The sequence below is a fragment of the Pygoscelis adeliae genome, unplaced genomic scaffold (genome assembly GCF_000699105.1).
Source record: "Pygoscelis adeliae isolate BGI_AS28 unplaced genomic scaffold, ASM69910v1 Scaffold86, whole genome shotgun sequence".
NCBI classification, from domain to species: Eukaryota; Metazoa; Chordata; class Aves; order Sphenisciformes; family Spheniscidae; genus Pygoscelis; species Pygoscelis adeliae.
The window spans coordinates 2,552,383-2,567,823 of record NW_008824930.1 but is presented as its reverse complement, the minus strand read 5'-3'; the positions used below and the strand labels follow the sequence as shown (position 1 = coordinate 2,567,823).

The 15,441-nt window shown below is 44.6% G+C and overlaps 1 protein-coding gene across 1 annotated transcript in view; it reads right to left on the bottom strand.

The window, feature by feature from the left end:
• The window catches only part of FAM105A (family with sequence similarity 105, member A), a 25,390-nt gene that overhangs the window by 6,267 nt on the left and 3,682 nt on the right, over window positions 1-15,441 (bottom strand). The window contains exons 2-4 of the mRNA XM_009324989.1: window positions 4,007-4,166; window positions 3,867-3,898; window positions 3,654-3,745 (exon numbers count right to left, since the gene is read on the bottom strand). Coding sequence (XP_009323264.1) covers window positions 3,654-3,745; window positions 3,867-3,898; window positions 4,007-4,113 — 231 coding nt within the window. The 5' untranslated portion in view covers window positions 4,114-4,166. The remainder of the gene's footprint in view (window positions 1-3,653; window positions 3,746-3,866; window positions 3,899-4,006; window positions 4,167-15,441) is intronic.

The window sequence follows — 15,441 nt, the reverse complement described above, 5'->3', positions numbered from 1 at the left end:
TACACAAAAATGTTCTAACTTCATAGGTTTTGTAAACTCCTTACGCTGGCACTGCCCCTTAAGAGTGATTTTGCACTCTCTCCAAACCCAGTGACTTCCTCCAGTCTCTGCACTGTTGCTAGTGTAAACATTCACATGGTCAACCAAAGCAGGACAGTGAAGACTTCTTTGCCATAATAGCTTTAACCCCGACCACTTCACAACATGTGCCAACACATGGGATGGAGCAGCCAAAGGGCAAGAACAGGCGTCTGGAGAAAACTCCTTTTGGCAGAAACATTATCTTGCACTGACCTGAATCCATCGTGCAATGGTGACCTAAGCAGATTTGGCAGCTCTGTGCTGAAGTGGATAGCCCTTCTTCCAGCTACACGCTCCCCGTACTTCCTCTGCATTACCTCTGGCTCTCATCTGAGCCCTTGGTGAGACAATTCAGATCACTAAACTAGCAGAGAATTAGAAAGAGGACTCTACAGTTCCACAGGCTGCTGCATCGGTCTCACAGTTTGCTTCCTGAAGGGGGCAGGAAGACGGTCCCAGTTCCTGGTCCTCTTTCATCTCGGTTGCTCCCTCACCCCATCCCAACGCCACTTCTCAGCTGCTACTTCTCACCACTACCCTCACTTTGCATTGGCTGTGATAGTAAGCCTACTGAATTAATCCTGCTAGGGGAGCTTCCTGCTGCTTCAGCAAGCTCAGGTGGCTCAGACAAGGGTCCTTCAGGATGACCAGCTCTATCAGCTCACCATCTTCGTGAACTACATACAACAGAAGACGTAAGAGCGAGCACAAAAGAAGGAGAGGGACTGCTCAGCTAGAATGAGGTGAGAAAGGAAGAGTCAAGACAAGCAAGGGACTGCCCCTTTTGGGGACTGCAAGCAGGTTAGGCTGGTTCAGGATCTCATGAGACCTCATCCTAAAATGTGCTCCTTACTGTCATAACTTCTACGTGATGTAACCAGCCATCCACTGGCTGCTCTATATAAAGGAGTCTCCTTTTCAGCTCTGATCACCTAGAAGGCTCATGGATTTTCTGAAAGGCTTGTTGCCCAGTATGTTTTTGCAAATGTATTAAAAGTTTTGCTATCTTTTGTTACTTGTTCCTCAAATCACTATTGGCCTTGTTGTGTGTTGTTCTGGGCACTTTTGGTATTGCTGTGTTCCTGCATTTAATCTGGCAGAGTTGGATCCTTTGTTAACTTCTTAAAGAGGAGTTTTTCAAACTCTTTGAACTACACTTAATTGAAAAAGTGTATCTGTTCATCATGTGGACGCAATTCCAGCTTTTTGAAAGATATCTTCTTTTTTCTCATAACTTCCTTATGCTGCTGTTTAGCCTTATCAGCTTCATTTTACCCTTTCTTAAGTCCTTCTTGTTATGCATTTGCTCTGTGATTCCAATACCATGACCTAAAGCTATATATATGTCAAATACACTGACCATAAATACTCAAGACTCTTAGCTGCCTTTTAGCTTCTTTTTAACATACTTCCTTGTTTTTAGGTAGTTTCCCTTTCTGAAGGTGGATGCAATTGTAATAATTTTTTTTGCTTTGTTGTTCTTGCAAGGATGTTGAATGCAAGTGTGTGCTGTCTCCTGTTCCAGAGAACAGCAACAGAAATTAGAAAGTGACATTTTGAGGCAGATCCCTGTGGCAAGGGTTGCTTCCTTTCCTAAAGGCTCCCTGAAAAGCTGATCCATGAAACAGTCATTGGAGCACCTTGGCATTCAACCCCACAGCTGCTGCCAGTGCAGATGGCTAGTTGGTGTCTCTCATTACTACTGCATCTCCTGCCCCCTCTGCCTTTTTGATCTCTCTCAGCATCTCATGGTCAGTGTTCCCACCATCATCAGATAATCAGAAATATGGACCCAGTGCTACATTTGTCCTGTGCTGGTCTGAAATGCCACACCATGAGGATAGGAGGATATAACGTCACAGTTAGCTGAGTCACTGGATTTGACTCTAAGCTTAACAGATACTAGTACTCTACCACTGGTATAGCTACTTTAGCTATAAGTTTTGTGGGAAAAGTAAAAATCCAGCCCACGGTCTTTGAGCCTACCTTGGTGACTAAGGCTTAACACAGCTGAAACAGAGAGCCATAAAACACGTGTTTGCTCTTCTTTGCTCCCGAGACCCATCCCTCTCACAAGTTAGCGTACTGTAGTGCTGCTCCAACTTCAAGCACTGGTCAGGGCCCTGCAGAGGGCATCACTGCTCCCGCCATGCCCCCTGCCACGCTGCCTCCATTAACGGCCACCAAGATGTAGCTGCCAACAGCCCATTGCATGTGCAATAACAGATGTCTTTTGTGGGAAGTGCAGCTGCCATTTCTGCCTATCGGGTGTAAGCACATACACACAATGTACAGAACTGAAAAACACGTTGGTGAGCTGATAGAAAACGGTGTATCTAGTGTTGGTGAACCATGAATTTAGGAGGTCCTTGGCTCAGGAGTTCAGCTATCCATGACCCAATGCCCAGTTCAGTGCAGCACAACTCTGTCACCTTGACTCACAGTTATGAAGAACACTTACTAAGCTGCAAAAAACTATTTCAGCTAAAATGATGCAAAGTAAGAGAAAAAAAATCCAGGGAGAAGTATAATTATTAAGATAGTCGCAGCTAGCAGCTCAAAGATACAAGAGGGAAAAAAAAGAGAAGGAAAAAAACCCCACAAAAAATGCCTTACATGAAAAGGAATAAAAACCATAGAAGGAAAAAAAAAAAAAGATAATCAGAAAAGAGCAGCACCAAGCATTAGCTGATGACCACAAGCAGAGGCGGCTGCCACCTCCCCACACAGCCCAGGGCTGTCTCCAGCCACCCCTCAGCGGCTGATGGGGGTGCTGAGGATGACGAGGACATTAACTGTGAGATTAGTAGCTTGTTAGTCCTAGCTATGTGTGGTATGAGGCAGCAGGAGTTGCCGGGTGTAATTAACCTGCCTGTGTCCTGCTTGCAGCGCCTTGCGCAGGGGAAGATGCCGGCACAGAAGCGTCTCGGCCAGGGAGCGCCCCGGCAGCGCCGCACGGCCAAGGGCGCGGAGCTGGAGCAGACGAACACTGCACGAAGACAGGGGATGGCCGCCATCCAGCATGCTGGTCCTTGCCTGCTGAGCACGGACCTAACCTGGCACAGGTCAGATGTGAGCTCTTGCCCTGCCTGCCCCCAGCTGCAGCTGATGCAGCCGGACAGGGGGCCGTGGCAGCTGCTGGGGAGGGTGCCAAGCACTGGCTGCTGTCACATGGACCTTCAGAGAAATGGGTGTGTTTCATTCCTCCCTGGAATGAGAGTTTTTACCTTAAATCAAAGGCTGGCCAAGAGACAGCGCCTAAGACCAAGTTATTTGGGCTGTAGCACTGGGGATGATTTTTCCTGTTAAAGCCACCGCATGGGTCATCAGTGCTACAGGGGGGAATTTGGAGAAGACGCATGACTAAAATCCAATCTACGTTTTGACCTGCTCTACTGCAGTCTTTCTTTAGACCCACGTTCATGCTGTCCCTTCTGCTTTTCCGTTAGGCAGCTGGCGAAGCAGGCTCTGGTAGCTGCGGCAGCTTGTTGCACTGGGAGTGCTACTCCTCTCCCAGGTACTTCTTCTCCCCCCTCCCCTTCCTCATTCAGAGATTAAAATTTAACTCTTACCTCCCTCATGTGTTTGGCTGGCTTTGTTTCCCCTTTCCATTCTCTCGCACTATAACCAAGTAGGTCAACTTCTGTCAGCACACTGAGATTCCCTAAATCGAGATTAATTCACAGATTAGTTACCTTCTGCTGTTCTGCATCTAAAGGGTAGCTGCGGGGCGGGGGGGCAGGAGGGGGGGGCGGTTAATGAATAGGGAATGATAAAAAGATTACTTATGAGTTTTCTCTGAAGGTAGTTGCTCCACCTGAAATCCAAATGATAAAACAGGTGTCAAAAAGGAGTTGTCAAGGGTCAGTATTTACTGAAATAAGCAACAGCATGGAAGATTAAAGCCTGCATAATAAAAACCTACCATTTCAGTAGCTGTGCTAAAAAGCTGTATAGCCTTCTGCAATACCAAAAAATAGTGACGAGGAAAGACATTCTTAGCATTAGCTGCACTTTCACTTTTTGCCACATGAGACACAAGGATCGCTTGGTGGCTGTTGTCCAGGACCGCACCTCATGCCTTCCTAAAATAGGGATAAAAAGAGAGAGGAAAAAAATCTTGTCACTGTTTTGCAATACTTGTTTCTGTTTGTTTTCTTACAAAAAGAAAAATCATCCAAGTACGATACCACTCCAAATGAACCACAAAACGTGAAATGTAAAAGGCAAGTATATTTTTATAGACTTAATATATATACTTTATATACTTAGTTTTTCAAGTTTCTAGGGTTTTGGGTGCACGTGGTTCACATTTCCAAGCTCTCCTCCACACAGTGAAGGCTAGATATACAGTTACAATGGAGTCACAGAAAGACTGATATCAAAGCAACTGTTCAATAACAAAAAAAGAAATTTTTTTTGTTTCAGGATGTGCTGATCCAGAGACCTCTACCGTCATTACTTTGTCACTAAGTCAATTAAAGGAATATTCCTGCCTCAATTTGGGTAAGTTTAGGGTCAACTTAAAACTCCGGAGAAAGCTCCTCCCCAGGGATTTGGTAGAAAGCTCAGGAGATCATCACAAAGGGGGCACGCTCTCACTGTTCTTCACAGACATAAACCAGGACACGTTTCTGTCGCTCTCTTGGCATTACAGGCAGGGTTAGGGAAGGTTTTCGTTGTCTTTTGTCGATAAGAAGACCTAGAATTGAGAGAGGGCCTGGAGACTGAATAGTTGACAAAGGCAGTATCTGCTCCCTAAGTGAGAAATTTATCCTCTGGCTGAAATTTGAGTATAGGAAATTCCCAGAGTTTATGATCAACAGCTGCTCTATTATTAACTTATTTATTGATTTAGTACAAAACTTTAAGAGAACTCAACTTTTTATAAAGGCATCCCCAGAGAAGGCTGAAAAGATCCTTCTCCAGAGAGTCCACAAAGGGAATTACTCATTCAGCATAGTTTTATGTCAGTTGAACTTCTGCCCCTCCTGGCTTTAACAGGAAATTTAAGAGGGGCTTAAGTTTTCCAAGGAACTTAAGCCCATGCACTGTGGACAACTATCCAGTCGAAGAGGTACACGTGAATCCCTACCTTGGCAACGAGATAAACAGCTACGCATACATTTTTACAAGCACTGTTGCATATATACAGAGTGCTGCTGATATTTGGCCTTTTCCAATATTCTGTTGTTTAAAGAAGTTTTATTACAGGATGTCATATGCAAGCTGTCCGGAGGCAAGACCCAGACCTTGTCTCTCCCATGAACAAAAGGCAGGTTAAGAGCTGTAAATGAAAAGGTGTTAATAAACTTTAAAGAGGTAATCGGAGAATTTTTTGGGGTGCTAGTTCCCATTTACACAAAACCCGTACTGCTGTGAACACTTTTCGTACAAGACGATGGACAGGTCTTCTGTCAGCTTCTACTCGTGTGCTGCACTAACGTGTGCGTACCTGGCACGACCGGGGGTTACGCCTGCACAGGCCGAGTAGGAAAAAGCAAGACACGCATTCATGCGCAACCAAAAAGACCAAAAATCTGCAGCTGCAGGAAGCATTTATTACTGATGTCAAGTAACAGACAGCAAAACATCAGCTGTAAGATTCGAAAATGGCATAGCTCATGGAAACACCGGGACACTCCCACTTAACAGCACACACGCACACACTTACTGCTGATGGACACCAACAGGCACATTCTTAGTAAGCACCCAAACTGCTACCTAGAGAACAACAACTGAGAATTAGTAACCAACAACAGTCTGGCAGACTCAAGCCACCGCAATTTTTTCTCTCTCTTCTTTAGGATAAAGGCATCAGCATTGAAAAAAAACCTCAGCGGACTGTAAATGACTGAACCTTCTGCTAACTAGAATGGAACCTGAAGGCTTACAAATGCGTTCAGCCGATGGATCAATGGGTATTCTGGATTTATATTGTCACACTGTTGTATGAAAACCAACGATGATTCAAACGGCATTCGTTAACAGCAATTTAAACATACGGTATCGAAAGGAAGATGCAGCAGACTTCCATTTCATTACTTAAAATGACTGGTCCCTCTTTTGATTTTGAACAAACTGGGACTATAAAAAGTGAGAGCTGGTCCATCTGTTCAAATGACATACTTTGCTTTATTGAGTACCAGAAATACATGTGAATGCAAAATTTCTTCCTTTACCTCTTTTACGGGCAAAAAGATGAGAGGTTTGCATCAGCTTTTAAGTTGAATCAAACAATCTTTTGAAAAAGCTTTTGATGGTATTAATCCTGCAAAAAACGTACTGGAGTCCAACAAACCCCCTTTCAAGGCAGATGGTTAACAGGTGCCTGGGCAACTATTCTTCAAGGAGCGCTGGGAAGCACAGGCTTACTGGTTTCAATCGAAACCACAAATCAATGTGAGAGAACATGAGGTAATCGAATATTGTTCATCCATTTTTATTTAATATAGGGGATTTATAAGTAGGTATTTCCCTAATAAAAAGCCTAATGGGAGATGGGAAAACCTGCAAACAAGTGATTTTGAGTTTTTTTGCTACACTTGTATTACAGCATACCCTGGACTTCATAAACCTTCCCTCCCGTCACAGGACAGCTGCTGTTCAAACAGCGCTTCTTGATTCAGTGACTACTTTCAGTGCTTAGAAGTGTAATTACATTTTTTAATTCAAGTAAATGACACTTAGAAGTGGCAGTTGGATTGCAAAGTGCCGCTGGTAAAAATACATCACGAACAAGACATGAATTAAAGAAAAGAGCAGTTTAAAATAGATCTTTCCACCCCCTCCCCGCCCCCTCCAAAGTTCTTCAGAAACCGAAGAGCAATTAAATTAATAACACAGTGGCGGGGGAAGTAAAATAAACCCACGGATTTTTAAACCTAATCCACTCCTGGGGATATGGACACAGTTAACCCTGTTCCTCAGGAGATGGTGACAACCCGTCGGTGCTGCGACCAGCCGCTGGGCTCACATCTTTTTGGAGACTGACCACGAGCACCACCGCGAGGACAGGGAGGCCCAACTCTTCTCCCACGCAGGAAAACCGAGCCCTGGGACTTCTAACACAGCTCCAAGCAGAAATTTGGATGAACAGAGGTTGAACAGCGCTGAAGTAGGAGCTGATAGCAGTGTTTATCTTACAATGCAAGGAGTACATCGTGTTTTCTTTTCATGCCACATCATCAACTTCCTTCTAGTGCCAAACCTTAAACTTCTACCCCGCCCGAAAGTCAGCTGGAGAGACAGGCAGAAAAAAGGGGGGGGGGGGAAAGGCAACAAAAAAAGGCCAGAAAAAAGATGAGTAAGAGACATTGGCAACATCTGCTTCTTTCACAAGTAACTCAAGAAGAGTCTCTAAAGGATTAGCCCCACATTTGACTCCTTCACAACTTTTTTGGAGGCTGCAACCTTAAAAATGCATAACTGATGAAATGCAAAATGTAAGGGATCCGCTTGGGAAGTAGCAGGCAGCACTGTACGCAGCGCTGAAGCACGATCCAGTATTCCAGCATGTCTGATGGCACATTCACCTTTTTACTTTTTTCCTCCCTTCCTGTAACAAGGCCATGGGGAAGATAACAGAATGTCTTTCAAAATTAAAAGCTGACCATGTGACTTCTTTTCAGGACATTCCTCTTCACAGCCTTTTCGATACCAAAAGCAGGACGTAGTACTTGTTACCATAAAGTGGCCAAGCTTCATACTCCCATCACACAACACTATGTTCCCACTTCCCGAAAAGCAGGTTTCCCCTCCTTCAAAGAGGGAGACAGAATTTGGGATCCCTCTGTTCCAACCCTTCTGCTGCCCACCCGTACCCCTCCTTCTCCCTCCTCTCTTGGACCCAGAGCTAGGAAGAAAGACCCCTCAACTGAGATGCAAGGCTTGGCGTGGAGCTCCAAGTCTGCCTGCATTCAGTGTGTGCCTGCAGAGCTGTCGTCACAGTTGCACATCACCTTTTTCCAAACTACGTAGTATCAGTACCGAGGCATGTTATAAAATAGGCTAAGTCCCTCTTTTAAGGGAAAACAAGCAAACTTCTCCTTACAGAGCAGGCACCAGCATGACGCGCAGACGCACACATGTGCACCTCCACCTCAACTGACTGAGCCAAGAGGGAGACAAAGAGCTATTAATCATAAAAATTCAATACCTACAATATATTACACCCTATAACAGCTTAGAAGAGAGAATCGTGCCATTTTAAGTAGTGCCAAGTGATTATAGAGTCTTTGATTTCCCAGTTTATTATCAGCGCCATGCCAAAACAATGAAAAACTACCGAAAACAGAACAGATCAAGCACAAAACATGAGACGTGGGAAGCACTGCTTAATTCAGTAACTATTTCATTATGAAACCCTTCCTTTACAGAGCAAAGCAGTGTCAACTTGTCAAGCAAACCCTCTTCACCTGTTCTAACATAACAACTAGATACGAGGATCTCTACTTGGTATAAGAAGAAAAAGAAAATAATTTACAGGCAAAGATGGTAATCATCAATGACTTATCAAAAGTTCAACCATGTCTGCTGATCAGATCTCAACTCCTACTCCAAAAAATAACAAAACAGAATCCCAGCCTGAAAGCATAACTAGAATCACGCAATTACCTAGAAAACAGAATAGTTTTGGTAGCACTGAGGCCCATCACTTGCAAGAAAGGCTTTATTTACACAGCTGTCCTGTGTAGGAGTCCCAAGTGCTCTCTCATCCCTTGTCCCCTTTCTGCAAAGACCTTTCAGGAAAAATAGAGTAAAAAGGCTGGCAGCCTCCTTTGGACTCCCTGGTCGTCAACAGGGCCCCAACTGCTGCTGTTAACATATCTATCCAGCTGTGACACTTACTTATTCCTACCGTGTAGCAACAAACATGATGCGTTCTTACCTACTGCGTGATTACCTAAAATATACTCTATTAGAGTTACCTTTACAAAACCAATTTCAGCTATATATTCAAGATATTAATGCATGCCCTAGCCTGCACATGCCATTTTCCTCTACACAAATTCCTACAAGAACAAAAGGAAAGTTCAGTTCTTGATCTCCTGTATAATTCAGCTTCCTTTCTAAGGCACAGGGTGCTTCATCCAGGACCTTCAGATGAATAAAGCTCAGCTACACTTCCATTTATGTAAGAAAAAATCATGAGAGAAGCCTTCAGAGAATTTACAGTCCAGAGCAATATGTGAAAAGCATTTCATGCCATAAAAAACAAGTATCTCTTTAAAGCTCTTATTCCTAAGTATGAGTAAAAAACAGTGAAAAAATAACCTCCTTTTAAAGAAGGAGCCTCTGAAATTTCTGCTACTATGATTCTTTTTTTTTTTTAAATGTGGAAAAAAATCCATCCTTGTTCAGAACTGCTGTTTAATGCCTGTACACTTCAAACATAACTTACATAAATGCACTAAATCTATTATTTGAAGGAAGCCCACTCTAAGGATTCTTATTATGCCTGCTGCTGAGCTGCATGTTGAATCATTCCTAATGCCACTCATGTTTGTTTCTGGTCTATCTATTTGCGAACACAACTCTTCAAAATGCCTTTTTTTTTTTTTGCTGCGCTGAATCCAAACTGACACAGTAAAGGAAATATTTTCCTCCTGAACATCTTCTTATGCTTAAGTTTAGCTGAAAGGCTAAGTGGTATAAATACCTTGGGTTTTTCTGTTGATTTGTCTAGATAACTGAAGCTTTGGTTATGGGAAAAAAAGTTGAAGTCTTACTTAGCAATAAGAACTATTTTCCTCCTCCTTTTTTTAAATCTTGTTTGCTAGACAGCACAAGACTTGTACCTACAGCCCAACCCTCCAAGGATGCGCCGTCATTACGCGCTAACAAGGCTGGGTGGTACCACAGGCAGCATCCCTCCAGGTCTCTCCAGGCAGAGGTCCAGCAGGCTGCAGCGAGGGCTGTCCCCCTCCCCGGCGCGGGAAGCGCCCCCGGCCCTGCCTGGATGCACACCCGACCCCCCGGCAGCGCAGGCGCCAGCTCACTGCCACCCAGGAGGAGCAGGACCTTCTCGAGCCTGCCGCCCGTCCCCCCAAAGGAAGGGACTGGTGGCCACCACGTCACAGCAGCGGCCACTACGCTGGCACGGGAGGAGGGATGCAAATGGCAACGCAGAGCAGCCCCCCAGCTGCACAGGAGGAGGGGTGAGAGACACCTGGATCGAGGAAGAGGGAATGTCAACAGAAACCCGCATGGGAAAGATCTCAATGCGAGCAGCATAGAGGAAAACAAGCTGCTTATCGGACTCCACCGGCAGTGCTCCTGGGACAAAACACCCCTTGGACGGCCCCGGGTGAGTCCCCAGCCCCTCGGTGGTCACCAGCTGGCACATTCCTGAACAGTGGTTTGATGCCTTGAGGGGTCCTTTGCTGAAGTGCTGAAGCACTTCTTGCCTAAAATCTTAAGCAAAAAAGGCATGTTAAAAGGTAAAACTGACTGCATCAAAATAACTTAAATTCCAGTTACTATCACTCAGTCTAATACCAGAGGAGAAAGCAGCAAGAAATGCCAGTCAGCTTGGTAGGCACGCGCTGCAGGACAGTCCGAGGAATTCTGAGCTTCTTCCTGTCGATGAACAGTTATCCCAAGCGATAGCTGGGAAAACAGCAGCATCAAGTAACCCATGGCAACCAAAAAAAAATCAATTCATCTGAGCTTGTTTATTGTCTAAGCACTATCAGTCACAACCGTTAATTCTTACACACGGTGCGTACATCTGCCACCAGGTGAAGACCCTGCTTTGAAAGCCAGCCCCCCTTGACCAGGTTGCATCCACGCAGCCTGTCATTCCCACCTCCGTACAGGGTCTGACTGCTGTACCCTCACGACACAGATTTTATGGCCATCTTCAGAGCACAGCTCTCTCCAAAAGTGCACCAGACTCCACATGCAGTGAAGCGCCATGCAAAGTTGCGTATTTTTCATATGGATTAACAATCACATATAATTTGTGATTAATAATCACAAATAATTCACATCTCCTGGTGCTGCATCGGATCACAAAGCCTGTGTTTTCCCACTAGGTATGTGCAGAAGTTATTCCAGCCGTGCTATTTGTTTGCTTGGGAGTTTTACTTGCCTCTCTCCCTCTTTCCACAACAGATTAGAAGCAGAAGGGAAAGGCAACAGAAAGCAAAATATCAAAGCCATCGCTCTGAATGCAATGACAGAAACTGGTCTTACATCTCTCTCCCCCTGCCTCTCAACGTCCAGCCTGATGAAAGTCAATACTTCAGCTTTATTCTGCTGAGCTAATGCTACTAGGATGGAAGCAGCTGGAGTGTTTAAACCCTGCTCTCTCTTCATCTTTTAAAGGGCAACAGTTTCAAACTGGCATTTTTTAATTAGGCCACCTGCATAGGAATCCTCTGCCTTTTTTTGAGAGCGCATTACCAGGCACTTCTTGCCTAAAATCTTAAGCAAAAAAGGCATGTTAAAAGGTAAAACTGACTGCATCAAAATAACTTAAATTTCAGTTACTATCACTCAGTGTAATACCAGAGTCATAGCTAGTACAAACATTTCATAAAAATGTGATTCAAGAACCCAGAATATTCTGTGTGGAAGCCCTCTGCTTGTAAAAACACATTATTATTATTGCTAATGCACGTTTGGTATTGTTGCAGACATTTGGATGCCGAGAGAAGCTTCAAGCAAAGCGCTCCGGACATTGGTCACAGGGACCAAGAGACCATGGTTCCCTGACATCTCTGCATTTGCACGAACTGCCTAAAAACTGGACAGTTATGTGGCAAGGTCGACTTAAAATACAAATTATGCAGCCCTGTAAAATAAGGTTAACTGTGACCCTGCATATCGAGCTCTTCTTGAGGGGCTGGCACTTGGCAGAGGCACAACTTACTTTCACTTGCAAACTAAGAAAATGAAATACAGAGTAGTGGACAGTTTCTAACCTTGGAACCTGGCAGTGTCATTTTTAAAGATCTACAATGATATGAAATCCCCTATTTTTAAGACCTCAGCCTTTGGCAAGCATGTCACAGCTGAAATTCACGTGCAGGAAGTGAAACAAAATGAAACCAGAACTGAAGGACAGCGAACACGGCCCCAGGCACACGCAGGGCACGGAGCTGTGCTCAGAGCAAAACTGGGGGAAACCGGTAGGACGTCTCTTTGTCACACAGACGGACCTGAAACAAATATTTACGTTTGCAGAAAGACTGATTTTGCACAGACTCGGCAATTAAAAACTTGCCAGCATTCCCCCGGTGGCAGCTGACCTGCGGGCAGTGCCAAGCACCTTGCCACGATGCTTCTTCGCTGCACGGGTGCTAGGGCAGACCTGATGACAGTCAAAGCCCCACGCACACCACATCATACCAAGGCACCAGTTTGATGCTAAGGTACACATTTCCCACTTCCATAGCACCATTCACCCAACACGACCACCCCGCCCTGGAAACCTAAATGCTAAACACTCAGAAAATCTGGAAAATCTCAGCAACGTATTATGGACAAGGAATCTGAGAGGGGGTCTTGCCCGGCACCACATGCAGAGCTAGCAACAGGACTAGAGACTGAGCCTATACAGCCACATCATCCCGTATTTTTAGCCCTCCACCTTAACGCGATGTGGCCCAAATAAGACAACACAACTCTTCCGCTCGGTCCACAGCCTTCTCCTCAGAGAAATGTTTGTTGAAAGAAATGTTTGGGCAGCACAAGTTGCCTTGCTAGCCACATCCCTCTGCACGGGTACATGGTGTAAGCAGCACTTGTCCCCGCCGGTGGCACGAGGACGGGAGCTAGAGACACACCTCCTCTGTCTGTCAGGAGCTTCCAGCACCTCCACACAGGCTACAGAGAAATCCCAAGCACTGGGGTCTGGATCCTGAGGATGCCAAAAATGTACAGTATCGCTCCTCAGCAGTGAAAAAATGGGAAGAAGCTACAAAGACAGAATAAGGCTGAAAAGAAACTAAAAGCTGCCGACTTAAAAATTTCTCAGAAAATTCATGAAGTAGCCTGCAGCAGTTTTGGAGTATTTTACAACATGTTTATCTTCACTGGAGCCTTCTCAAGAAGCAGACAGTAACACTCTTACCTCCTGTTTTCCCTCACTTATGCGGGGGCAAAACTTTGACATGATTTTATATGATCTGGCAACCGATAGCCCAGCTATGAGTTACACTGTTCATGGGAAAAAACGAAACTATCCCTCAAACCAATTTTTGTAACACACAAACTAAACCCTCTCTAGCACCCCAGAACTGGTACAAGATCCCTAGCTACCACCTCCGCTCTTAAAACTGTCATTGACCACTTTTACGTTGCTGTGGCTGAAGTACACGAGTCCTGACAGTTTTCTGACACGAAACACTGACATTTTAGTTAATAAATAGCTACTTCTCTGTCTTTCTGGAAGGCACGACATTGTCGTGTGTGATCCCCGGTGCTGCAACCATGCACAGAGGAACTGGTGTTTGCCACGGCGGGAATCCCAGCAACAGAGCACACGGGCAAAGTTCCTCGTTCCTGCTACGTGCCGGCACCACGCCAGCTGTATCAACCCAGGAGTGCAGAAAGGATGCCGTGTGTCCACCATGCTTTCCCAAATTCCCTCAAAGCAGAAAACAGATCCGGAAGCGATTCAGGGTCAGATGTCAGACAGCAACTCAGATTAGCATTTGACTTTACAGAGTACTGTAACTCCTTTAGAAGTCAGAATGCCTTAATAAAAATGTCATTAGAACAGGACTAATGTGGCCCAATGGTAATTTTTAAATAAATAATTTCACAGCCTAAAACAAGAGAAAATTAAGAAGCTCCTTAAGGTAAACTTTATGCAATTCTAATCACACCCACAAATTTAGTTATGTGAGTGTAATGAAAGCAGTGTAATTATACAACCTTTTGACTCCTGAGCACTGGTTATTCCCTTGTGTTTTCAAAACAACTAAATTATAACCGTACTCATCTCCCCTAGTATAGTTTGGCACCGTGACTCCCACAGTTCAGCTGTGCGGGGTCAGGAGGTACAGCACAGAGGTATTTCAGAAATACCTCTAACTTATTTGCCTGGGTAATCATGCAAGGCCAATCATTTTCAGACATTAAGCTCAAGAAAAACTGCTGACATTACTGAAAAACCCTTTAATGTTTGTTGTTATAGCCTTGGTAGATAGGACGTGAGGATTTAACCCGGAAGCTGTATCTAAGAAACAAGGTGGACAGAAAGTCCTGATGCTGAACGGGGAATCCACACCATCTACTCAGGCAACCTGGTCCAAAAAGTTAAACAAAATGAAAAAACTTCTATCCCAATGGCAAAAAACCCTCAGAACTACCAAAATTAAATCATTTTTTCAGAATCCCAAATCCAAATGCAGCTACTTATCCATAAAAGGACTTACATTTAATATGCTGACCAGCATTTTAATGCTGCTTTTGCTCTTGAAAAAACAATTCTAACACCCTTCACCTGGTAGTATTTTGTATAGATATGCAAAATTTTCCTCTTACTGTACGGTGTCCCCTTCAATTTCTAATTAAATTATTTGTCCAGCAGTAAAGAAATAAAATTCTTAAAGCAATTCTTCAGTGACTACAACGAAGTTTTCTGAGCCTCAAAACCAAAACGGGTCATTTCTTCCTGTTTCACACACTTTACCTCTTTGTTTCATCACTTGCAGAGACTGGAGCAGGCCAAGGGACGGAAGTGGGGATAACTGTACTTGCACATATTGGCAACAGAGCAGTGAGCACCACACTAGCTTAAAACGCACTTACTAAATACCACAGAAATCTGGTTCTGTCTCCACTGCAGAAAATGAAACTGTAAGCTGAATACAGTCTGAACAGCTCCTCCAAAAAGCAAACCAGTTGGTTTGTATGAAAGGCAGTGCAAAATGAGAGCCGGACCAGTAACCGTCAAAGCAGAAACGTATTCTAAAATGTACAGCAGAAAAGCAAGCCGGCAGGGCATGGTACCCTCCGACTGAAAGACCACCTCACAGTGACGTGAGAGATGCGTGACACCGAGAGCTACGCGCAGCTGGCAAGCAGGTCAGAAGGGATGCGTGCCCACCTTCCCAAGTCTTCCCGAATCACGTGCTCGTTTCTGATCCCCTTTTTTCTAAACCTCCACCTTTCCGATGGGAATAGAAGCCAGTCCGCAACATTTAAATTCAGATTCCACACAGTAGGGGGAAAAAAAAACAAAAACAAACAAACCCAAACCAAAAAACTCCAAAAAACAAACAGCAAAACCCCAACAGCACACTTCTTGTGAAAACGGCACGGGTGGCTGTTTTAAAGCCACGGCCATCGCCACGTACCTTAGAGCTAACAGCGCGGGGCACTGGGAACACACCAGTTCCCAGA